General features: G+C 46.2%; 1 protein-coding gene across 5 annotated transcripts in view; it reads left to right on the top strand.

Annotated features, from left to right (window-relative positions):
- The window catches only part of LOC144721223 (SLIT-ROBO Rho GTPase-activating protein 1-like), a 204,909-nt gene that overhangs the window by 66,783 nt on the left and 112,159 nt on the right, over positions 1–25,967 (top strand). For 3 of the 5 annotated variants that reach the window (XM_078598663.1, XM_078598666.1, XM_078598665.1), the window contains exons 2-3: positions 14,260–14,455; positions 18,247–18,412. In XM_078598663.1, coding sequence (XP_078454789.1) covers positions 14,260–14,455; positions 18,247–18,412 — 362 coding nt within the window. The remainder of the gene's footprint in view (positions 1–14,259; positions 14,456–18,246; positions 18,413–25,967) is intronic. The other 2 variants (XM_078598664.1, XM_078598667.1) reach the window with 1 other exon arrangement.

Raw genomic sequence — 25,967 nt, forward strand, 5'->3', positions numbered from 1 at the left:
CGAGTACGTGCTATATATGAGTCTGCAGTGTAAATAGAGAGCATCGGGGGATATACAAAAGTGGCCACGCTTTGCTGCTGCACATTACACTACACCATTACATAATTTTCTTTTTTTTTACTAGGTAAGGCCCACTAAGCTGTGTAAACTTATTCAGAAATGACCTGGCCAAAAATGATAACGCAACGAAGTGGCTTACTATGTGGAAATTTATATCAGCCTAATACTCTTAACACATGTTTCTAATCTTGATTTGAAGCTTTCGTGACTGCAGGAATTTATACTTTTTGGTTCTTTCTGTAAAATCACGTAGATAAAAAAATGTATATCACGACGTTTCAATCGCAACACAAGCGGTCGTCCTCAGGCGGAAAAAATAATCCAGCAGTGGAACTGCTGAGCCAGCGAGAGAGCTGTTACAACAAGAGGTTATTTATGTGGCCATGCGCAAGCAAAAGAGTACATGTTTCTAAATGTGGAGGGAAAATCCGGAGGACCCGGAGAACAATCCATACGACCGCGGGGAGAGCGACATGCAGACTCCAAATATACAGACGTCAGTGTCATAATCGAACCCTCGACCTCCTGTATACCAGGCGAGAGAGTTAACACCTTGCCACTGTGTCTCCACTCCACCTACCAGCCATGTGCCTTCATAAGTGCTAATTTATAGCACTAAATCTACACTGTCCAAGGTGGAGTTAGGGGATGCTTGTGTTTACACGCATCACACAGGCACGACATATTGATGGCCATGCACAACACTAGTGGCAGTGGCAGTGCTTTGGTGATTAGCACACTGTGCCAAGATTCCAGAGACTATTTGACCAAGCTTCAGAAAACGTGCACTTCCCCTAGGTCGGCTCAGCCTAAATTAAGTACCTGTTGCCATATGGCACTTATGTCAGCATTCAGTGGGGACATAAGTGAACTGGCATGATTATGGCTGCACGGCTGTTCTGTGTTTTGTGCCAGCCTTAATAGGTACTTAGACTGCTTACTTACAACACTTTCCCGACAGTCTGTCGAGGCCTAACAGAGGAACTCGCTAATGTTTGTTCTTTTATGTGCATGTGTGCTCTTCTGGGAGGCAGGGAGGCTTAGAGGGGGAGTGGGAAAAGGGAAGGAAATGCTATTTTTGCTCTCAGGAAACGTCCCTGACCGGTTGCCGTACCTTTCCTGCATCCTTATTACTGCCACTGTTGCTGTGTGAGCTCACAGGCCTCTGTTGACCCACCAGTGTTTTGTTATGCATTCACATCTTTATGGCTTGGCAAATAGTAATACAATGTATTATGTATGCGAGTTGAACTTCTTTCGCAGCGCACGTAGCCAACCCCGCGAATTGGAAGTGCACCGTACGTATCCAACCTCGCTAAAATTAAGCACGTGGCAATTAACAGATACATCAATTTAAATCTATTCACATGTTCAAAATCGTTTATTTTGTTTAACCAGGTGAGAACTCAAGATACCAGGATAGTCCCATTTCCAAGAGTGACCAGGGGTATTGTTCTGCCAGTAGGGGGCGATTGCTATTTATAAACCAGATTGAGTAATTTGTGAGGTAATTTTCGAATTAGTAAAATGTTACCCTTGCCGCAGGCACACACAACATGGGGGGATCTTTCACGTCCACTGTGCAGCAGATGGCTCGTATTATTCTGATCATTAAGCTCGCAGTTATTAATCAGGGCGGCCGCTGGATTTGAACCGTGGACCTCTGCAACAAGCGGCGAACACGCGACGCTGGGCCTCATCAACGCCGCCTCGATGTAGAGGGACGTGCATTGAATCAAAACCGTGTGCTGTTTCATGCTAAAGGAGCAAACTGAACTGTACGAAACAAGACAAACATTTGAATCTGGAAAAAATGTAAATTAGATGGTGAAAATCAGACGAATTAATTATTGGGTCGAATCGTGACGCTGATTCGTGACAATTAATTAAACTGACGATACATCCATCTAATTGTTCGTGTTAAAGAATTGATTAACTTCCATTCGTATACATTGTTATTTTTAATGGGGTTTAGGTACCCTCTGCGGTCACTGGAGGCCGCTACATTTACCAAAACAGAACAATTATCGATTCCTCCGCGTGATTCTTGAATAAAGTTGCAACCACAAATCACACGGAGTCTTGAGGCCTATTTTCAGGGTGGTCCTGCTTAGGATGTTTGGGCAAAGACTTCATGAAGTATATTATTTGTCTACCTGTATAAAGCCCACATCCTGTACATGTGGAGATTACTTCCAATAAAAAAATAAAAACTGAGTGATTCAGCAACCTTTTTTTTGCTGCACTGCCATCTACTGGCCACCTCAACGTCCCACACATTTAATGATTCCTTTGTGATCCACCAACCGGGCATTTGGGTGGTAGCGCATTCATCACTTGTTGCAGGGCTTCAGCGCCTGAATCCGGTAGGTCGCCCTAGTTTTTACAGTGCTGTACCATAAACTGTGCGCTTTGTGCTTCACAGTGGATGTTAAACATCCACTGACGCCATTCGGAACGTGTCGGCCATTGGGTATTGGCCTCATGGTTCGAGTATTCCAAGTGAAACCCGTAATTTATTGGGCCACATCACCCTCTGTGGTGAAACTGCTGCAGACTCTTTCTGTGAAGCAAGCTCCTCTTCGTATTAACCTTGAAATTTAAGAATGGCACATATACCAGATGCACTTTGCTATTATGATTGAAAGTGCTGCATTAAAGGCAATCACTGCCAGTAATAAAGAGGCACAATTGCGGGGTGTGGCCGAGGCATTTGGCCAATTGTGGTCGACCATTTGCGATAATTTCGCTTTTATGAACGAGTCAAAAGCACCGAAACATCTGTATGAAAAACGTGAAACATTCAGTGCAGCCATTGTTGTTCTGTAGGCTGCATCTGATTGAGGGATTCCAAGCATAAACAAACATAATGTATATAGGCCACCAACAGAGCAACATCTTTTATTGTTTGTCGTAACACAACAGGACGGTGTTTGCTTGTGATCGGCTTTTTCGCTGGCTTCACCTTGGCTGAAAACTAAAATCACAGGAAAGGCATTACTTTACGTCCAGTGCTGCTTAGTAAAGGTGTAGCCCTGCAATGTCTTTCTCACGCCACTGCTGACAGAAAGGCCTCCGCTAGAGGAAGTTCTCGAGAGTACATCCAAAGGGTAATTTGGCCTACTCTTCCCTAATGGCTAGACATCCTGAAAGAGTTGGGAGAACACACACTTTACCCACCACATGCAATATGCCAATTTGGTTAACTGTGGTTGTACCCATTTATACTGCTGGGTTGACAGTGGTGGGGTGATTTAAGAGACTTTTCCCATTCTCTCAACTGCCGTTGAGAGAATCTGGTTTGCAAGTCCAGTGTCCTGACCGTTAACACCACGGCAGAGTGGTGGTGTAAGAGTTCACATATTTGCAATCCTGATGGCCCGATTATTTTTTTCTCGGCCATACACAACACCAGGAATGATTGTAATCTCAACCTGGCCTGGCCGTAACCTCGGTTAGCTAGCTATGAAATTAATAGGAATTCAATAAGCGCATCTAACACCACTTTGTTAAAAGCTAACAAGAAATGTGGTGTCTTCATGACAATGATTTGTTTTTCAGATAGAGCCACCCTCTTTTACGCTGGGGCGTCTGAGTTTTTTTACACGAGATTAGTAACTTCTCATCTCAACACTATCTGAAAGGGCACCCCCAGTGGCAGCTGTCCCTGTAGGGCACGAGGTGACTCAGCACCTGGCCTCCAAGCGGGCATGAGTCTGGCTGTAAGGGGTACTGATTGATGTGCATAATCCCAATTGAGTAACCTGATATACGTACATGAGCAATGCTCTTATCTGCAACAGCGTGGGCAGACAATATCACGGATCCCATTATCCATGGGGTTATCTACAAAGTTAAAGCACTCATTTATAGGGAAAAATTAGGTGGATAATTGCAGATATGAAGAATAGACACACAAATAACAGGCAGACCTTGCATCTCCCACGGATAATAGTCACTGGTAATCGGGTCGCAAATAAGAGGAGTTCTCTATGCTTTGCGTCTGTATTAAGTACAAAAACTTGCAGTGTGTATAGGGGCTGTATTACTATATATACTGTAATAAAAGTAGCAAATATCCCATGTATTAAATATTGAGCACATTATTATAGCTGTGCAAGCAATCGTTGCACAACACACATTTTCCGCGCCCTCCCTCTTCGTTGAATAGTTTCGTTTGTGTGTGTGATTACATTCGTGGCACGGTCAAAATGTTTTTTTTTCCAAATTGGATTGCAAAAAAATATGTAAAACGTATGCGGTGAGCACGTTTTCCTCGAATTTCGAACGTAGCAACCCCTAGCGTAAATGCCCTTATTATACGAGCGTTCGTAACGTTGTGGTTTAAAAGAAAATCGTATTTACTCTGCTTGCGGCTGCATATTTCATATTTTATTCTCATTGCATGACATATTTGCATCATTTAGTCAGCTGTGGATGAGACGTTGGATCGACTGACCCCTATCATAAAAAATGTGGAAATTTCGGCACTATAAAATGTGTCCAGCGACAAGCGGTGCCTGAGGCCTACATGTGCAGGGATGGACTTCTCTTTGAAGAGGACACAACATCACTCTCTTAGGTGTATTCTCTTAATGGGGAACTCGCGCAAAGTTTATCAATAAATAAGGAGCAGATGAACCTTTTCACAGTTTTCCTGCAAACTTCTTTTATCGAATGCCCATACAGGGAGGGATCTCCAGATTTCACCAACGTGTAAAAATAATTTACTCCTATTATTGGACAACATTATCCCTGCCGTCTTCTTTATCGGCTATTTCCCCCCTCCTCAACAAACAATATCGAGCCCATCTGTTCTCGAGCAAATGGCGCGGTGGACTCTTCCCTTCGTCTGGTACCACTCGCCTGCCTTCCATTGCCCCAGCGTCAAGGTGACATCTCCGAGGTTTGTTTTGCCCGAGCCCCTGTGTGTTTTCTGTTGCTTGGTGTCCTTCATCCGAATGGATTCATCACGTAATGTGCTGGCTGTGTGCAGCTGTTAAGTTGCATCTTTTACTGTCAGAAGGGCATTATGATATTTAAGTATATTTCCCCTGCACCCCCGATTAGCACATCTGGCTACTCACGGTGCGAAAGAAGTTCAACATACTTCTCAACGCTGTCTCAACTGGACTGCCACTGTTGACAGGCGCATGATTTTGGAGTCATATTCCCTCGGTCTGGCTGTTTTGTCCAGTATCCTTGATGGGAAGATACGCGTATGCACTGGGGTCGTGACATCTTTGCTCTTCTGTTCAATGACTTTCGCAGAAATGGGCAAAGGATGGAGCAAAAGAGGCGTGACATCATTGACTTTTCAGCTAATATATATTCTGTATTGAAATCATAGGCTAGAAGGCCCAAAAACACCAAATGGAGAGCAACACACAGCGCTGTTAACGTGGCATAAGTGTTAATACGTATCTTGAATTTAACAAGGTTACACAAACTTGGGAAAAGAGATGATGGGAGGGAATTCCAAAGTCAAGCAATGCGGGGAAAGGAGCAGAAAGAAAAGTGTTTTGTCCCACGGAAAGGTTGGTTGAACACAGTATGGCTAAGATGAAACAACGAGTCTGGTTGAGCGAGTCCTCAAGATGGGAGAGGGAATCAATAAGTGATGGTTCAGAGTGCGAATTCCTTTTGTCGTGGCATCAAGCTAGAGCCTCTTCATCCTCAGCCAGCCTTCAATCCTGGGATTGACCCTTTCAGTAAAATAAATAATTCGAGACGAGAATTTAATTTTCTTAAGTCGGTCATCGATAATTGTCCAGAGCATCTCAACTCTACTTTAAAACTGTCATTTGCACACTTCAGAGTCTTACTTAACTTTGCAGCTTAAATTGTCATAGACAAATGCAATGAAATTAATACTGGCAGCTAAATGATTCTTCATGCAAGGCGAGTGAGACATGTTCACTGATGTGAAGCAGGGATACACTATGACACTGGCAAACGCAGAGCAAGGTCTTCGTGTAGGGTTAATCCCTGCCAAGATATGTAATTTTGTTTGTAGTCGCGGTTTCAGGATGAGCTAAACACAAATAACTAAAGCTAGTAGCAGCACATTGACTGAACAAACATTTACAAAGCCCCCTTTTTTAAAGGTGCAAAAGCCACTGCGGGGTTGCTGTTAAGTCGCAAAAAGTTGTTTTGGCTTCTTGCTCCGAAGCATTACGCTGTCATCAAACACATCTCCGAATAGCTAACCAGAGGGGACATGCCTCTCTGCCCTGCGCTACTCAAGCCCGGGGTCACGACAAGGTGCTGCAAGTGCGTGCGTGCACGAGTGCGTGAGTGTGTGCATGCGGAATTTTCCCCGCACGTGTGTACACGCACGTCTCGCACCTCCCGCAGTAGTCGTGGGAGCACTGCCCCGCGGCGTGGGTGTGCGATGCTCGAGCCAGTGAGCTCGAGCCAGGGAGCCAGCGAGCTCCAGCCAGGGAGCCAGCGAGCTCGAGCCAGGGAGCCAGCAAGCTCGAGCCAGGGAGCCAGCAAGCTCGAGCCAGGGAGCCAGCAAGCTCCAGCCAGCGAGCTCCAGCCAGGGAGCCAGCAAGCTCGAGCCAGGGAGCCAGCGAGCTCCAGCCAGCGAGCTCCAGCCAGGGAGCCAGCAAGCTCGAGCCAGGGAGCCAGCAAGCTCCAGCCAGTGAGCTCCAGCCAGGGAGCCAGCAAGCTCGAGCCAGGGAGCCAGCGAGTTCCAGCCAGGGAGCCAGCGCGCTCCAGCCAGGGAGCCAGTGAGCTCGAGCCAGGGAGCCAGCAAGCTCGAGCCAGGGAGCCAGCGAGCTCCAGCCAGGGAGCCAGCGCGCTCCAGCCAGGGAGCCAGTGAGCTCGAGCCAGGGAGCCAGCAAGCTCGAGCCAGGGAGCCAGCAAGCTCGAGCCAGGGAGCCAGGGAGCCAGTTGGAAGTGCCGTGGCCCAACCCGAGCGATAGGGACCGTACACTTTTGCGGTTTTGGCAAAGTACGGTGGTGGCGGCGGTGGTGCTAGAACCCCTCTAATAACAATCAGTCAACGTGATTTATGACTCGTAATCTGCTTTGATGCAGCGCTCATCTCTAGTTTTTAGAGCAATTGCTAGTGATGAGAAACGTCCTCATTCCTATGGCAGAGGGTGATTTCTTCAATAGGAGAAACCACTGTCCACTTCCCCACAAAGTGATACTCATTTGAGTAAGCCTGGAAAGGATGATGGTCTGAGTTAACCGCCCGGCCAAGGATTTAAAGTCTTCCTATTGCGAGCCATTCAATCTTCCGCTGAGCCACCCAGCAGGATGGTTGGTGCTGCATCAAAATTTGGGCTCAAAGTGTCTTCCTGACCAGAGGAGCATGGGATGGTTGGTGCATATTTCCACTGCCAAGCCCCTGTTGCTAGTGGTTGAAATTCCACATTGATACGACCAGTGGCTCGTCTGTACATGATTGCAAGTTGTTCATCAGCTGTTGAACTTCCACAATTGGTATTAGTTTGAATGACCTTGGAGATATGGTGTTTTGAGTCAACTCCCAACTGGGATTAGTACTCGCAATCTGCTCATGGCAAATCGAGTTCTCTGTCACAGTATCAGCTGGCTGGATGCTTCATACTTGGTTAATGCGTCATAATGCAATACAATTAGGATTCATATGACATATAAATATGACTGCGTCTCAAGACATCGCTGCACAGGAAGCAAGTATATTTATTTTTAGAGAGAGAGGGATCCAGTCATTGGCAGAAGGAAAAAGGAAGTCATGAGCCCAGACTTGAACTGGAGACGGGAGTCAATAGCACACGTGGCTGGGGGAAGGGAGTTCCAGACTGTTTCCTTCTGCCACCTTGTGATTTCTGTTTTCTCTTAGCAGTGGCAATCAAAGGATGTTATGTCGATCATGAGTGAGCCATTGTGGGCAAGTGTTTTAAAAATCCAATAATTACCCACGGCTGAATATGGGGGGTGGTGGCACCATGGTGAGCGCAATCCGCTAATAAAACTGGCATCCTGGGTCTGTTCAGATATCACTTTACTGCTGCTGTCAGCCCTGGCCAGGAATCGAACTCGCGTTTGCTAGGTGCATGGCACAGTGTGCTAATTACTGCGCCACCACTCCCATCCGACCGAGTCTCAGTATAGCAGCTGTATTATTTCACGCACAAACACCGCACATGTGAATGTCGTTTTCTTATTTAAAAAAAAGTTTGTTTAAATATAATCTCCGCTGTAATGATAGGAAGTTACTGCAATATATCCTACAGTCGGATAATGACCACGGGACCGCTTGATTTGATTGTTTTGTATAAATACAATAATACGCCTCGTCCTAACATCACAGATAATATTATTTTGTACACCGCCGGACCCTCCGCGTTTCACTCTCGGCGTGTGTTTCCTCGTGCCAGAGAAGGGCACTACGGGGAAAATAAAGCGTGCAGCATTTAAACCGCGAGAGTGCATGTCGCGGCCCTGAACGTTTACGCGAACGACGTGAGAGTGGCCGAAGCGGGGCGCACCAGACTCGGAGGCATGCCTCCTGGGGTTTATAAACGGAACAAGAAGGATCCCCCGTGTAGCCGTAACAGACTTTTGGGGACAAGTGCTGTTAGCGAGCACCTATGAAGGCCGGAACGGCACACGAAAGGGGTGGATGACCAGCAGCACGCCTGGCCGCCTTTGTCTACCAAGTGGCGGTGTTTGCACACCATGCCAAGTGCTCATTCGAGGATGAGTCGACCTACGGGAGGCCAAGCAGGAACCGGCTCAGATAATCATCATCACTGTTGTCGACTATGAGCGGGAATCTAACCTGGGTCAGCGGGTCCGTAGGGCAGCATGGTCACCGCCACACCACCGCTTCCCACACACAGACACGCACAAGGCACGGAGGACGTCCGTCTAATGTGCCTTGGCTTGACTGGGAACGCAGGAACGTGTGTTGCGTGTGTGTGCACCCAGCTCACTATGAGTATTTGTAATTACATGCACACTATAATATTGGATACTCTACACAGGATGCCACTGGAGCTTATGCACTTTCAAATCTAGATTGAAAACTCATTTATTTTGAACAGTTTTTTCGTGTCTCCCCCCCCCCCCTGTACTACCGATTAGCATGGTTGGCTACACACATTGCAAAAGAAGTTCAACATACACACACAGCAACTGCTGTGTAAACACATGCAATGATAAAGACAAAGATCCCCACATGGATTTGTGTTTTGCTTACAGCCTCCTCGCTCATTTTGTCTCATTGTTTATGTCTCTAATCTCAGCTGTACTATTTCCCATGGCGATATCGTATTCGATGCCTAGCTTTGAAGCCTGTATATTTGGAGTTTGCATGTTCTCTTGTGGTCGCGTGGATTTTTATCCGTTTTTTCCCTGCAAAGTTAGACTCAAGATGCGTTTCGAGTATTTGGCTGCTATATCTTTCCACGTGAAAAGCCACTTAATTGGGCTATCATTTGCGATAGATAGGAGGTCGCTTCTGAAAAAGAACTACATAGCCCAGTGGGCCTTCGCTAGTAAAATAAAAAACAGTCACAGTAATTAGTGGTGCACGGGGCGGGGTGGCAAGCTTAGCACCATGCCGGGCCACCCTCTATCTCTCCAATACGAGAGGTGGCATTGCACCAGGATTTCAATTTAGGGCGAGGAAACCGAGGGGAGGCCCATAGCAGGTTCGGTTACCCGTTGCCACTGATGTGCGTCACCAAAATGTAGCTGGCGGTGGCGGCTTTGTTGCACGTAGATTGTAACCCAGCGAGGTTTGTGTGGATCGCACAAATGTTGTCAAACTCCCTTCCCGCGAGCGTCGAGGTTGCCATGAGAAAGCGGTGCAGTACAACATCTGTTTCCATCTGTACGGGGATCGAGTGTTGCCCCCTCGTGTGCGTGGGTTGTATAAACACTCATTACTTGGCTGAAAACATCTTAAAATTGAAAACACTGAGTCAGACGACTCAGTGTGGTTTCCTGTACGAATAATGTAATATTATTTTCATTATTATATAAAAAAAAAATAACAGAATCGTGGCTGTGCATGTCAACCACTCCCCACTATACATTAATACACAGACATAACACAGTAGAGACCTACTTTGTTTAGCATTGTCCGGACAGAAATATTCTCATACATACATTGCTGGATATAAAAACCACAAACACCTAAATGGAATTCATTAAAAACCCAGTGTCTCGGATTGCACTCCAACTTGGACATTCCTCTGTCAGAAACAATGATCCCAGGAGCACAACTGCTCTTGACCGTCTGTCAAGTAGGCCAAGTCAACCCTGACTGGGATTTGAACTCAGGGACCCAGGAGCAAAGTGCTTCGTCGTGTGAGCTGTCCCGGCCTTCAATGTGTTTGTGAGCATAAGCTTGTGCGTTAGTACATTGTGCATACCGTATAGAGCACATATTAGCATTGCAATGCGGCAATTCACTTCCCCGGTGATTTAATAAAATGCCGTGGGTTTCAGGGTCTTGAATGGTTTAATCGACATCGCAATTAAAATCGATACACTTATGGTACACGCATTGCATCACATAGGTAAGAATAAGTCATATATTTCATGTACATTTTTACGTGTATTATATGCTAATGTAATGCTTAGATTAATGGTAAAAACAAAGCCGAGGCATACACATGGGAACCCGTACGTACAGACGAACGAGACTGCACAGTCGAGATGAAGAGGAAATCAATTATTGAACTGCGACTCCGAACCCTGACAATTACTTCAATTGCAGAGTGGGTGAATTGTTAAAATGTGTAATGACGAATAACTCTATCATTCAAACAGATACATTTTCGACGATGCACAAACGAGCGTGCGTGTGCAATGCTGTCTTTACGTAATACAAAGACACCCCATATAGCCTTAACATACTGTCGGGGCAAGTGCTGTTAGCGAGCATCTGGCGATGATTTTTACACACCGCACCTGGTACTCCTTTGAGGCTGAGTCGAACTAGGGGAGGCCCAGGACTCATTCAAACAATGGTCACTGGTGTTGGCCATGGGCGGGAATCGAACTTGAGTCGCCGGGCTCACATCGCGCTAACCACTTCACTACCGATCCCCATTATGTAATACACACACACACACTCGCACTTGGAGATGGACAAGGTGAACGCAGCAAGCAGGAGCACGCGGTGGTGCCTTGGTTATGGGCGCAGCCCTTGCCCCTGTGGATGTGTGCGAGGGTGTCGTGGTGTAGCGGTCACGAGTTCGATTCCCGCTCACGGCAAACACCGTGTGACGATTATCTGAACCGGTCCTGGGCCTCCCCCTAGGTCGACTCGGCCTCAAAAGAGCACCAGGTGTGGGGTGTAGTAAACATCGTCACTGGGGAGACAAAGGCGGCCGGGCGTGGTGCTGGCCACCCACCCCCCCTCGCGTGCCGTTTCGGCCTTCATAGGTGCTCGCTAACCGCACTTGCACCATCAGTCTGTTAAGGCTATGCAGGGGATCTCTGTCTCTGCGCGTGTGGGGGTGAGAGATGCCTGTAAAAATACGGCAACTTAATATCTGCAACCTAATAGCAGCTGTCGGATGGGATGGGAGGATATGACGCCGACCACCCAAGCTCCAGGATGCTGTCTGCTGGATGTCGCTAGAATGTTGGATGGATTTGTCTTTATTCTTAGCGAGAAATGTTGGAATTCACTGCGAGCGAATTACTGCCACACTGTTTGGGCTGAACAGAAGAAAAGTCAGTGTCTCCATTCTCAAGTGGGCACTGGGCCCGATGCTTGATCATCTGCATTGCTGGATTCTCGCCAATTGTGGAAGTTCCACATTCCAAAAGGGAAGGGATAGTCAAACCCATTGGGCAACCACTGTCGATTTGCCACAAAGCAGTCCAGCGTTCTTAGCGGCTCCGCGGCAGAACTCGGCTAAATTAAGTCCAGAGCACATGTCAACGTCACGATGGCCATTGGTGGCCTGTCTGAGACCATGAATTCGCTACGCAGTACTTGAGGGCCCATTCTGATCACAGGCAAAGCTGCCTGGATTGAAACCCCGGATCTCAGCTGCGGAGTCAGCTCAGCGCTCTGGCCTCTGAGCCACCCGCCCACCTCACATTGGCTCTGGGGTTGTTGACAGCCATGTGCGAACACCACCCCCCACCCTACCGTCAGCGCTCGCTCAAGCATGTCTATGCTGATAAGCGTTTTCGCTATATGTGCTTACGGGTGTTAACGTTTGCTTTCATACACACGGAGCAATATTCGTGAATGTAGGCATGTTTCAACACGACAGTGGTATGCTGCGTGTGTGTATGTTGAACTTCTTTCGCACCGTACACAGCAAACCGTGCTAATCGGAGGTACGGATTCGGGCGTATGCCGTTTGGTGTATAGGCAGTTTTACCTTGGCATCTAATTCCTGGCTGTGCGCATCCGTGAAAATCAGCTGTCTGTACCTGGAGTGACCTCCTAGCCAAACCATGGCCTCATGTGCTGTGTCGGCCATAACAGTTGCCCGCTAAAAACACTCAACAAAACCACGTGTAAGTCAAAGTGTATTCAGTCTCATCCTCCGTTGCCTGCCACAAGCCAGCGGTAGAAATCCACATTCCGTAAGAGTTTCACTGTTGACATCCCACAGTAAAATACCTGTTTTATCGACCAAGGTGTGATGATGGGTTGAACTAACACCCAACTCGAGTATTATCTTTCAATCGTCTGATTCTGAGTCGACCGCATGGGCAACAGTGCTGCCCAGCCAGATAAAAACAGACCAACCGGCCTCCAGTTATATATCTGTGTGAGTGCTTGTGTGCGTGTCTCTTCATATGTGTGTGTGTTTCTTCATATGTGTATGTGTGTGCACGAGCATAGCGTCCTTAATGATAACCGTCACACTTATTGGCAAGCTGTGTTGAATGATAAAATATCAACAAAACTGCTGCCCAGTGGCCAAATTGCTAGCTTCTCGGGGCCAAATCTGTGGCAGTGCTGAGTGCCAGCATTGCAAAACAGCTGACGATGAATGTGTAATGTTCACCGATGTAATGACCCTTGTGTTCTAATATATACTCCACGGTGCCTAAATATGCACTCGCTTCCATATCTAATTTTAAACGTGACTCCTTTGCCGCTACCTAACGCCGTATAAGCAATATCATGCTTCCTAATGGCAGCGCATTTTGTAAAATAGCATTGGGTGATTGTTATCTGTAAACTCGTTGGTGGTAATGGATGGTGAAATTGCACATCCCTTGAGCCCCCATCCTAGCGGGGGGTATGGAAAGGACTGTACTGTAATGAAATTGCCACTGCTTATGTTTGTATCTGGCTTCCAATTCAATACTCGACGCCGAGTATTTCTTGCTTTCTGCTCTCGTGCTTCCCCCCCCTCTGCACTCGGATTTCTGCTGTACCGTATGTCTGCTTCACTCGCTCGCTAGGTCGCTCGCGTATTCGCTCAATAACTGACTTTTTGCTAATTTGGGTATTCACTTACTCATCCATGTACTCGCTCGCACGGCTACTCACTCACTTTTATTTTGCTCTCTCTAGCTACTATATGTATTTTAACTTTACTCCATATATTTGCACTACAGTTGTTCTTGTTTCCATCTGTCTCATTCTCCCCATTTGTCAATCTGTCATTGCCTGGCTCTCTGTCTATCCGCTCTCCTCCACTTTTTTAATTCCCTTCAAATTCTCCATTATCTATCTTTCTCTAAGATGACCACACCATCTCTCCCAGAGCACAAGTCCTCCCGAAGCAAACGGACCCCAGCTAAGACAGTGATTCAGTGGCAGTAGGCGGGATCTGGCTGCAAGTGTGGCCTCTCTCATATTTAGCATGGCGGCATCTTCATATTTAGCCAAGTGGTGCTTTGCAAGGGCGTTCGACTCCCGTTCTCAATAGGTAGCAAGTTCAAATCCCAGTCAGGGGTTACCTCACTCCTTCATACTTCCAGGGTCGATAAAATGTATATACCACTTTTATAATTCAATATGTTTCGTCCTCTGGGTAAACTGGCCACTGCCATAGGAATGTGGAATTTCCACCACCAGCCCTCATCCGCCAAAGGAGTTTAGCACCGCCCCTGAAAGCACGAACCTCTGCAACAACCGGCAAATGCGCTACCGCTCGGCCATGCCGTCACTGTCCCGTGTCTCACTTTACTTTTCGGGGTCGCGTCCTTTTCGTCCGTATGGTCTGCCGCACGTTCTTAAATATTTGCCTTTTCCTTCCGCCGCAGAGATCCGGGCGCAGCTGGGCGAGCAGCTCAAGTGCCTGGAGCAGCAGACGGAGATGCGAGCGCAGCTCCTCCAGGACCTGCAGGACTTCTTCCGCAAGAAGGCAGAGATCGAGTTGGAGTACTCGCGCGGCCTGGAGAAGCTCGCTGAGCGCTTCATGGCCAAGACGCGCAGCTCCAAGGACCACCAGCAGTTCAAGTGGGTCTCTTATTGTTTTGTTTATCGGATTGAAAGTAATGGCATGGTGGATATGTCATTTCTCACCATTATTGCAGGACTATAGAAGGACATTTATAATTAATATAAAACATTTTTATAGTTATTGTTTCGAGCAATGGGCCCCGTTTTAATTTGCTGAATAATGCCACTTGCTAGCGCAAAGTCAATTCAACGTAAAACTCCTCAAAGACTTCCACAAGTCAACTCTAACCCTACATGAATGGATTGTTGAGATCAGCATCGTGCTAAGCCGTAGTTGGTCAGCTTTCCAGACCCAAGGTCTGTAGTGCTTCTTTAGCCCACTAATGGTTCGATTAAAAAACTCATAACTTATCAATTAAAATCTGGATTTATGCAAATAATATTAAATTATATTAGTAACTGATTATTTTTCATTATATCAGAATATACTTATTGTTTAGTAAAGTAGTATAGAGCCCTTAACATTCCTGTACTGGATTAAGGCCGTCTGCCCATCTTGGCGGTGGTTGTGTTGCTTGACTATACTTCACCACGCTGATCAGTGTGGGCTGGTGAACGGAGTATCCAAGTCTGGTACAGATATCGCTCGCCGCTGGTGTTAACTGCGTGTGGGAATCCAACGCGGCTCACCGGGTTTTTCGTGCAAAGCACAAACCACTGCAACCAATGCCCCCGCCTCGTTTTTCTTGTTTACTTATTTTGGCAAACTCATCCTGGGTAAACTGATTTACTCTGCGGAGAGCTCTCATGTGGTTCTCTTCTAAAGACATTCTCATCATCATCAGCAGCCATGGTCAATTCACTTCTGGATGAAGGCCTCCCCCAAAGCCACTGCCAGCTCTCATGATCCTGCGATGCAACAATCCATCCAGCCCGCGAACACGAACAGATCTCATTAACTCCATCTCCTCGGTGGACGGACCTTTCAGACGCATTCCACTCCTCGGCTGCCACTTAGTTTTTTTTATTGTTGACCATCGTCCATCACCCCTTCTTGCGATGTCTCCTGCACAAGCCCACGTAATTGCTGGATAGTTTGGATGATGTCATTAACCTACGTTTGTTCTCTAATCCACGTGTTATCTTTACGCCTCTCAATGCAAATTCCAAGCATGTGTATCTTCATGCATCTTTTTGCAAACTGTACAGTTTGTGTCGTATATTTGTCTTTAACGACAGTCTGTTTGAACCACGTAGTAGTCAGTAGTACTCGCTGATTCAAACAACTGTCTTCTCTAGGCACATTGCTACCTTAAGTTTTTAAACATCAAGTTTAGCTTTCGAAAAGCACTCCAACCTGCTCTCATTTGATAATTTCGATTCCGCTGCCGTGCCACCTCAAAGAAGCACAAAGGGACGAGGAAGTGAGCAGAGCCCGGGAGACAGAAAGACAGAGAGAGAGCTGAGCGGCAGTCATTGATTGGTTCTACGGACAGTGGCAACAGCTGGGTTACAGCCGTCAGCAGTTAGGGCTCGGGTCACACAATAGCGGAGCTCATAGCTGCCACTGTAGCACGCACAGCGGCGTCTCTGAGCTAAGGGCTCGTCGCTGTCTGGCAGCAAGTTGGTGCCACTTTGGCAGGCCATCGTATGTGTTCATTGTAAACGGGCAACAAGTGCAGAGTGTTCAATGGCCCTGCTAACAGCTGCGGATTATATTAAACTGAAGAGTGCAAAAAAAATCGTATTAAATGCAATTGCAATCATAGGCTCCATGAGCTGGCATTTTGATCAGAAGTTAATTGAAATAAACTGATAAGTATGCATGCCTTCGTGTAAAAGAATGTCACATCTGTGTTTTTTCAATGCAATTGCAATTTGTAAAGAGACACGATAGACTCATATTGTTCGTCGCGTGCCAGGACATGATCCTTCTGCTGTTATTTTTTTTTCCTTCCAAAACTTCATGGCCGTTGCTGTGCCAAGTGCTGTGGCCTGGTCGTGAATGTACAGAGGCTACGCTTGCCAACTTCTATTATTACACATCGCAGTCAAACATGGCCCGAGATTTATTTTATAAACACAAATCAGGCACTTTAACGCTTGAATCAATTCCCGATGCGTGCAGTCTGCAGCTGTGGAGCCAGAGACTTGGGCCTAGGCTAGCATAGTTCTCAGCTCTCTGATGCGTTTTCGGTTTGTACCGTGCGTCGTTCGACACGGTGTCCGTCGTTTCGTTCCCGCGTGCTAGGAGCCTCTTCAGCACATGGCTCAGAGCGTCAGATATTGTGCCGAACGACGCACTGTTGTACACCCCGGTTAAAAACACATCGGGGAGCTGTACAGCATGACCACAAAAAACCTACACACACATCATGGGACCTGTTTGGCAGTGTATCAATTGTATGAAAAATAAGAATAGGTTTTACCCTTTCTGGCAATAAAACAGGAGGTGTTAAGATGTTCAAACACCGAATAGATTCCTTTTGCAAGGAATAAAGTCTGCATTAACCACACATACTTGTGGTGAACATGCAAACAAACGTGCTCTGGTAATATATGAACTGTCTTTGAAACTGATTGGCCTACGCCAGAGACAGCGTTCTTCATGGCCTAGTGTCAGACCAGAGAATGCCAACAGGCGAACAATACAAAGACAATGCACGTGTCAGAGAATTTACAGCTCGGGGTGATCAGCAATACACCGTAGTATCACCATAGCGCCTCCCATCCAGATTTAATGATACGAAGAAAGACCTTTGATCCTTGTGGGCACGAATGCAGAGCAAGTTGTCTTCCTGTTGGCAACGTTTGTGAACGTTTTTGTTTTATAACCAAATGAGAGCCAATTGAGACAAAAGTCTATTTGCAGAGGGAGAACCTGGTTGGCACACTAAGTACGGTGTAGAGAAACAAACAATACAAGCATACATATCCAGAAGGATGAGGCAATAATTCATGCCTCAACATGAATGCAAATGCATCTAACACTGTACACAATGTGCAGGAAGAATCAAAAGCAAACTTCATATTTACATTGCATGCAAATACAAGTGCCCATTAAGGGCCATTGCCCAAAATAATTAAGATTTTTTTTTTCATTTTATGACCAATTACTCTTTTATCCCGATTCTTTGTCAGAAGGGTTCCTGTATGAATTTTTCTTTTTAAAGATATTTTCAGCCATTTTTTATACAAGTGGGAGCAAACCGGAACACCCGGAGAAAACTCACGAAGGGGGGGGGGTTAGAGGGGAACACTCTATCTCCGTACGGATGTAAGCAGACGGTGATCAGTCCACTTGCCGTACTGCCTTTTGGCGAGCCAGGTTATGGCATATAGACGCCTGCGCGAAGAGGGGGGGGGTGCTCAGAAAATATGTGCGATCCACCGACCCTCGCTGCCTCCACAGTGCTGGACGACAGGCCACGTGTGGCGTAGCCACCACCCGACGCAGTTTCCACTCTTGCCTTGAGATGCGATCGCGTTGGGACACCATACATCCGTGTAGAATTGTAATCGCCTCGTATCACCGTGTTATCACGCTTGTTCGTTCGTGTTGCATTATTGACCGCATTTTTCTGCGTTTGTCTTCTGCTGTTTTTTTATTCCTCTTCTACAATGTGCTTACGTGGTTCCTCTCTTGCCTGTCTTTGCTGTGCGTGGCGATGTGGCGTGGCGTTGCCTTCTGATGGTGTGGCGTTCTCTGGCATGGCGTGGCATCCTTCGCCTGGCTTGCCGGCACCGTGGCACCTTTCCCCACCCTCCCCCGCTCCTTCCCCTTTGCAACCCCCCCCCCCCCAACTTTAATTTCTCACGCCGTCCCCACCGCGGATTTCCACTCAAAGCAGGCGAGATCAGAACCTGCTGTCGCCCGTCAACTGCTGGTACCTGCTGCTGAACCAGACGCGGCGCGAGAGCCGGGATCACGCCACGCTCAGCGACATCTACCTCAACAACGTCATCGTGCGCTTTGGACAAATCGGCGAGGACTCGCAGCGCCTCTTCAAAAAGGTACAGGTCCCCTCCACCCACCCCCTCACCCACCCCCCACCACGGCTGTCCCCCTCCCCTTCCTCCCTCCCCCTTTCTTTCCCCCAGTATGTTAGTTTGGGTGCCAGGGTGGCGAGATGTTAACTACCTCGCCTGGTATGCAGGAGGTTATGGGTTCGATCCCGACCCTGACGCCTACTGCTGTATATTTGGAGTTTGTGTGTCTCTTTTCCCGTGGTCGCCTGGATTTTTAGTCCGGGTCCTCCGGTTTTCCCCTCCACATTTTTATTATCAACGTGCGTTTAAGAGTATTTGGCTGCTATAAATGTCCACGTGATAATAAGCCACTTTGTTAAGCTATCGTTTGTGGCCAGATCGCTTTTGAAAAAGAGCTATATAGCTCAGTGGGGCTTACCTGGTAAAATAAAAATAATAGCTTAACTTCGTCATCTTACCCCTCCACCCCCCCATATAAATCTTCATACCCCCCTGCACGTGGTCCCCACCTGGGTGGAGCAGTGAGCCCAATTTTCCCTCTTTATCGAGCCCTGTCTGACCTAAATCTGGTTGCTATTTGCGCCGTGTATGTCCCCCCCGACCCCCGCTGTACAAAACGCGACTGGTGTTTTGTTCCGGGCTCACGTTGAGTTGCAATAAGCACATAAAAAAGAGGTACAGTTTAAAAAAAAATCTAATTGGTATGAATGCCACCTCGGCGTTTTTGTTTTTCGTTCATGCTCTGGCGGATGGGAGCGGTCGCACGGCAGTAAAAACACCAAACTGCGAACTTGGTGACCTGAGTTCGATTCACGGAATATGGCTAACATCAGCGCCGGTCATTTCCTTGCCAGTTTATAGGATCATCCTCTTTTTGAGGCAGCCATTCCAGAAAATCTGTCAGTAGCTGTCCTGTAATATCTGTAAGTTTAATTGGGGCATGAAAAGTTAAGTCTGAGAAGATTGTATGGCCCTAAGTCAGTGATAATGTCTCCATGATCAAACAAGCATAGGGGTGATGTTCATCCTCATTGGTGACCCTAAGTCAGTGGTGGAAATTCCACATTATTACGGCGAGGGGGGGTACAAGTCAGCCTTTAAGTTCTCCGCTGTTGGCTATTGCCTTCCCACAAAGTGATATCCATTTCATTGAATATGGATTGATCTCCTTTTAGAGGTTGATTAAGCCTGTGTCTATGCACCGAGCTGGTACGGCTGAAACCCTGGATTTGAATCCAGACAATCATCTATCAATAAACCAGGCATTCAGGTTTAGCGAGAAGCTGGTCTCACACGAGTCAACAATGATTGTTTCGTGTCCAAAGCAGATGCTTTCCAACCTGGACTTGAACCCATACATCTCAGTGACGGCAGGCTAAGTGACTTGACTTTTTCCATTAGCTCCGTCGGGCAGGCAGCTACCACCTTCTCAGAAACAGAGCTTTCGAGTAACTTAAAGGAAAAGCAGCGTTGTACTTAAAGGTCAACGACAATTTAGCAGAAAGCCCGCATCCTTGAAATGTTCAGGCTTTCTCAACGCACAGTTGACCGGGGACGTTTAGAGTTTTAAAGAAAATAAACCCCCACAAACCTACGCAGACATATGAGGATTTGGCCACTTAACCTGGTGTCAGATGTTGCTGCGTTAAATTTCACACCGCTCACTCCGTTGTTGCTGTTGGGTACCTTGAAGTTCCTGAAAAGGGAAAACGAAAAAACTCGGAGGGTTGGACGTAGGTGGGGCTTCTGTGTCGGTTGCAGAGCGGCAGTGACGCTTTTTTTTTTATATCGCTAAAACTACACTTGGAATGTGATTGACTAGGAGCTACAATACATACAAAGATACACATATACACGGATTGGAGAATATTATTCAAAGCTATATTCTTTCTGTTATCCATATACATTTCTATGATTTTAAGAATTACTGTAGTTAAATTGTCCGTATGCTCTTTAAGGGCACTTGCCACAACAGTCTGTTAAGGCTATACTGGGGGAGGATCTTTGTCTTTGTAGTGCTCAAGTGAGCGTGGGGTGGTGCTCATCTCCAAACAATGGCGGAAATTCCACGTTCCTATGGTGGTGGCCCAATTTAAGTCGGATGACCACTGCTGACCCTTCCCAGCAAGTGAATGTTCATTTCCTCCACCCTGGAGGAATGACAGGCTGAGTACAACCCCCAGTCAGAATTCGAACTCATGCCTCTTGACTTCTTAGTTGATTGCGCTAACAAAAGTATCGCCTGTAACAATAAAACAACATCTGCCCGATCACTAGCCATGCACGGTTAAAAAATGAAAACTCATTGTATTTAGTAATGTATTTAAGATGTATTATAAGACAATTTAACAAGGTCTGGATTAAGTATATCATGGGGAAGGTTAGGGGGTTTCTTAATATTACATAAGGTTGCTGCACAACAATTAGTAGCTGTTATCGTTTAATGTGAATAATTAGTAATTGGGGCAACCCACGAATGTTCGCCGTAGTTTTGGTGCAGATCGTGGTTCAGAGGGCATTGAAATCGCAGAGTTCAGTCTGTGATTACTGTCACAGGTGCACTCCCCCTTGAAACACTGTTACCACAAATTGTACCTTTCCCATTAGCGCTGGTGTTTAACCACTTTTGTGCTACAGCATGTGAGGGTTTGTGTGTGTGACTGGAGAGATGAGCTATTTAAAAAAAAAACAGAGCTTTTGCTTGTTTTTTAGATGGACTGCCAGGAATTCTTGATGTAAATCCTCGGCAAAACCGATGGATTACAAGCGTTTTGTTCCAAAAAAAATCCCACGGTATGATTTGTGCCAACGAGGGCATCCTTGCTGTTGAAGGAAACGGCACAATCTTAATCATAAAAACGTTTGAAAGGATTAGGCGAAGACATAATCCCACTTTTCGTACATCAATACCGTTTGTTTATATAGTATTTTCAGTTTAAATTCATAAATTGTAAGTTCACTGCAATGGGTGAAGTTGTCCCACGGAAGGCCACACTCATTTTATTTATAATTATTATTATTGTGTTGTTTCTTTGAGGGATTTATTGTGTGGAAAAAGGGTTTCCATAAATGTTATTGAGCAATAGCAGAAATATATACAAGCACTGCACTATGTTCCAACATGCATCATATTTATGCCACATAATGCTTATGCGGCACGTAAAAAATATTTATATGAAACAGATGGCGTGTTTTTGTAAAGGCTATGTGATTTGAAAGAAGTGGATCTACCCACACTTTACTCCATCACTCGTAATCCATTATTCACTTTTACTGCAGCACACGGCATTTTCACTGCTGGGTCGAAATAAATAGTAGTAAAAGAATGAATTTGACCCTTCCAGAATAGGAACCAAACTTGGTAATTTTGATTTACGAGGTCGGTGTGTTACAGTTCTTATAACACCAGATACATTGAGGTGCCAGTGTTGGTTAGAACGTCCATCTGGCAATTAATCAAGTTCACATCCTATCTTACATCTGGGGTGGATGAGAGGTACAATGCAATTTTGATTTGTACAGTATCATGTATGTATCTATGTTGAAGTTAATTTGCGCTGTATGTAGCCAACTGTGCTAATTAGAAGTGTGGGGGGAAGGACAACAAACTAAACACAAAAATAAGTTCTAACAGTGGGACATGTTACGGAGGAAAGTCCTTAAACTTTGGACTTAAACAGGGGAAGGGAGTCAACAGCACAGATGGCAGGGGGTAGAGAGTTGGAGTCTATGGGGCAATAGAGAAGAAGATGCAACATTCCACTGAACAAAGGTTGACTGGAGGCTTTGATTTGATCGACGGCCTTAGTTCCTGGAGCACCCAGTGCATGGAGGGGATTCAGGTGAGGCGAGGGAAGAGTGGTAGGCAGGGGAAAGTTTATGGAGGATTTTGAAGATGGTGTGTGTGTGTGTGATCTTGAAGTTTATTCAGGATTAAATTGGAAGCTAGTGGAGGGACTGCAGTATTGGGGTGATGTGGTTATATTTATAGGTGCGGGTGAGACGTCTGGTTAGTGGCGTTTGGATGTGCTGACTTGGGGAGACTGTAGAGGAGAGAGTTGCGATAGTCGAGTCAGGATGAGATGAAGGTTCCCAGCAGGCTCTGGGGGTAAGGACATGACAGATTCAGGAGATAAATGAATTTGTCATGGTGGCCATCAAATGGAAATACTTGCCCCAAAGAAATGTGGAATTACTACCACTGACTTAGAACCAGAAACAATGTTTCAGCTGGGATATATTTTAACTTTCTGTCCGAGGTATTCTTTGGAAAGTACCACGTATAATGCTTTGGATGACGTCCATCTGCGTGTTTTTGTTTTGTTGGTACGATGTCCCCAAAGACACAATCGGAGAGACATACAGCACAACCGCGAAAGCCATTGTCCGTCTCCGCTTTCTACACAAGAGCAGCTTTGCTTAGGGATCCTTCACTTCCAGGTTCTTTTTGACACAGTTCAATGATTTGTAATGTGTATGTAAAGGGTGTGGGCCTCTGGTGTTCTGCCGTTGTCTCCCAAGCTTTCCTCGGAAACCCTTTAATCTCCCACGTGGGAATATGTGCCTGTCGCCTCTCCGCTGTGTTGGCTCATCAGGGCCAGCCGGACAGCTGTGCGCTGTGTGCTTTCCCATCGCTTGTGTTTACACAGAGCCCTGAGTGGACAGGACAAGGGGGGGGGGGTGGCCCTCTGTCTTTTTAAAATCTACCAGGCTCTGTGTAATCTTGTCTAAAGGTCGGATGGGGAGGGGGCTCGGGGCGGGGGGGGGACCCGGGGCGGGGGGGGTGAAAAAGCAATGGCTGTGTAAGGAAAGGGCGAGAAATCCGGTTGTATTTCCTGTTTAAAACCTCGTTAAACCGGCGAACGTGAGCTCTTGCGTTCCTCAGCACTAAGCCCCTTGGAGAAGGCCCAGTTTGTCCAGCAATGTTTCTTAAATGGGGAAAAACATTGCACGTTATTTTTATCGTTGTCGTTTTAGTTTTGTGCACCGATTTTTTCAGCGTCGAGGGAAATAGTAAAAAAAAAATTCCGTGGTGCAGCTGTTAGAGCGGTGATTCGTTATTTGTACTTTGTAGTTCAATGCTTTGAGTTCAAATCTCAGTAAGGGACGACCTGATCCCGTTATATCTCCAGAATAGAAGAAATAAGGACCACTTTATGGGGAGTCCATAATAGTTCTCCTGTGGATATAAAGGTATTCCTTTAAATGTTAAATTAAACCACCAACTCTGGGCCTCCAATGGAAATTAGCAACAGTCCATTGCGAGTTTGGGCATGCTCACTTTGCTACAACAACAGAAGAGACAGCGATTTGTTCATTACATGTGATATCAGTGGCATGGCTCGGATTCTGCAGTGGAAAAACAACCTGGCATCTTCTTAAGTTCTGCCAGGCTGGCTCGGCAAAGCCCCGTCATGAATCAGTTGTGCAGTGGAAAATAAATATATATGAAGTGGGCTGGCCCAGTTTGTGATCCAGACAAGTGGACTGCGCTTGGATTTCCACACCGGCCATGCTGAGCTCACGAAGTTCAGGTGCATGCCTCAATGTGCTCTTTTTCAGAGGTTTACGAGTTCATCGCCACCCGCTCCACCAATGTTACAGGAGTCATTGGAAGATACACATGGTAAATGGCATCCTGCCCTTAGATCAAAGCAAGGGCTTTGCTTTTATTAACGACAACCCATATTAAACACGGCCGAAAATGGCAAAAATATAAACAGCTTTGGGCTTGAGATCACAGAAGCCAACATGAGGATACATTATACATCGTGAAAATATATCTGTATTTGAGTACTTGAAATAAAAAAAGGTTTTATGATTACTTCCCTCCAGCTGCAGAGGGAAGGAAGAGGGAAGGAATGGGGGGTGGGTTGGAGGGGAATGGGCGCCACCTATGGAGCTCCACGTCTGACCGGGATGGGCCCTCCCAGTAACACCCCGGCGTGGCCCGGGTCTGGTTTCTCACTCGGCGTGAAATCGCAGCATCACCGATATCTCTTCAGGGAAAGCAAGGGAGATCTGGACGTGGGTTTATACGATAAGGGTTGGTGAAGGAAGCTCTAGAAGCAACGGGGTTTGGGGGAAAGAGGCCGAGAGGTAGGAAAGAGGAGAGCACTCCTCGACAGTTTGAAAAAAATGGGCTCTTTGTGCTGAAATGAAAAGGAAAGAATGAGTTTGGAAAGGGTGGAGAGAACGTGAACCAGTAACCTGCCCAGAGGCAGAGAAGGCAAGAAAACACATGGTCCATTGTATCTTGGTCATCCACCTTGGCTAAAACTCATTGTCCTAGTGGTGCTGGCTTTGTTCACTGACACAACCACAATTATTATAATAATATTTAAATGCAGGCATGTTTAAGCACGTGGGGGGAACTGGCATGCTGTGTGTATGTATGTTGCACTTCTTTCGCGCACCGTACCTACAAACTGTGCTAATTCTCATTCTCTTGCACAGCTTCCACATTGCATACATTACATATATATTAAACTAGGATGTTTAAATATGTCCTGGGCTTGAATAGCAGAATTTGTTATGTAATATGTATTCTTTAAAATAATTTTATCAATTGCTCAAACCCATTTGTGTCACTTAAACAGCACCCCTTTGAGCATAAATGCAGGCCGTGAAGCGAACAATTGTGCGGTAATATCAGTGTACAGACTGCTTTAAACGTGGACATTAAAGACCCCCTTTTCGTTATGTTTTATTGCAGACGCATGTTTGTGTCCATTGGAGCCTAGGTCTGCCAAGAAAAAAATTACCTCCGGTTGCAAAATTTGATCAACTTAAAAAAATTCCCCCAGTGACAGCTGATTGGCATTCAGTGAATGTGAATCTCATAGGAGTGAAATTAGTTTTTTATTATTAAACATGTCTCGAATACATGAACAAAAGGTCAAATTGTTCCCATACTTACACCAGAATTGGACGGTGCTCACCATTCATCAGAGACAGTTCTACATTAACGAGGGCAGGAAAATAGTTTATCAACAGGACAGGTTTCCATCACTTTACGCGGTAGATGCTTTCCCAAAATGGTGCACAAAAAGAAACCGCGCGTGGAGACAAATGCCTGCCGCTTAGCGCACACAGTAATCGCCCAGTGTTGTCCCACGTCTGGCCGCATACGAGGGAATTCAAACTGCATGTAGCAAATTTTGGATAGAAATAGGTTGGCCGCCTATAAGCAAAAGCACACAAACTCAACTCGCATAGAGCAAGGGAAACCTGCAGTCCTAATTTCGCCCACGAAGCTGTGCTTCATGTACTTGCCCTATAGTAATGATGGCGATGGTTGATGGTAGTCTATTCAGCTTATGATAATTGATGATGATAATTTATCCCTGGCCGGAAATAAAACTTTGATATTGTGATGGGGATTGTCATTGCTCTGCCGACGAAGCCACACCCCAGAATTCTGTTTCAAACAAGTTCCTGGCATTACAAATATTTTAGGTAGAGGTGCATTCTTGCAATTGCATATTGATGCCACTGCTAGCAGCAGGGCCTCTACTCGAGAGCACTCTAAAGAAGATATTTTCGACTATTTGCTCCACACTAGCCAAACGTCTTGGAA

Source organism: Lampetra planeri, chromosome 11 (genome assembly GCF_965212315.1).
Source record: "Lampetra planeri chromosome 11, kcLamPlan1.2.h2, whole genome shotgun sequence".
Taxonomy (NCBI): domain Eukaryota; kingdom Metazoa; phylum Chordata; class Hyperoartia; order Petromyzontiformes; family Petromyzontidae; genus Lampetra; species Lampetra planeri.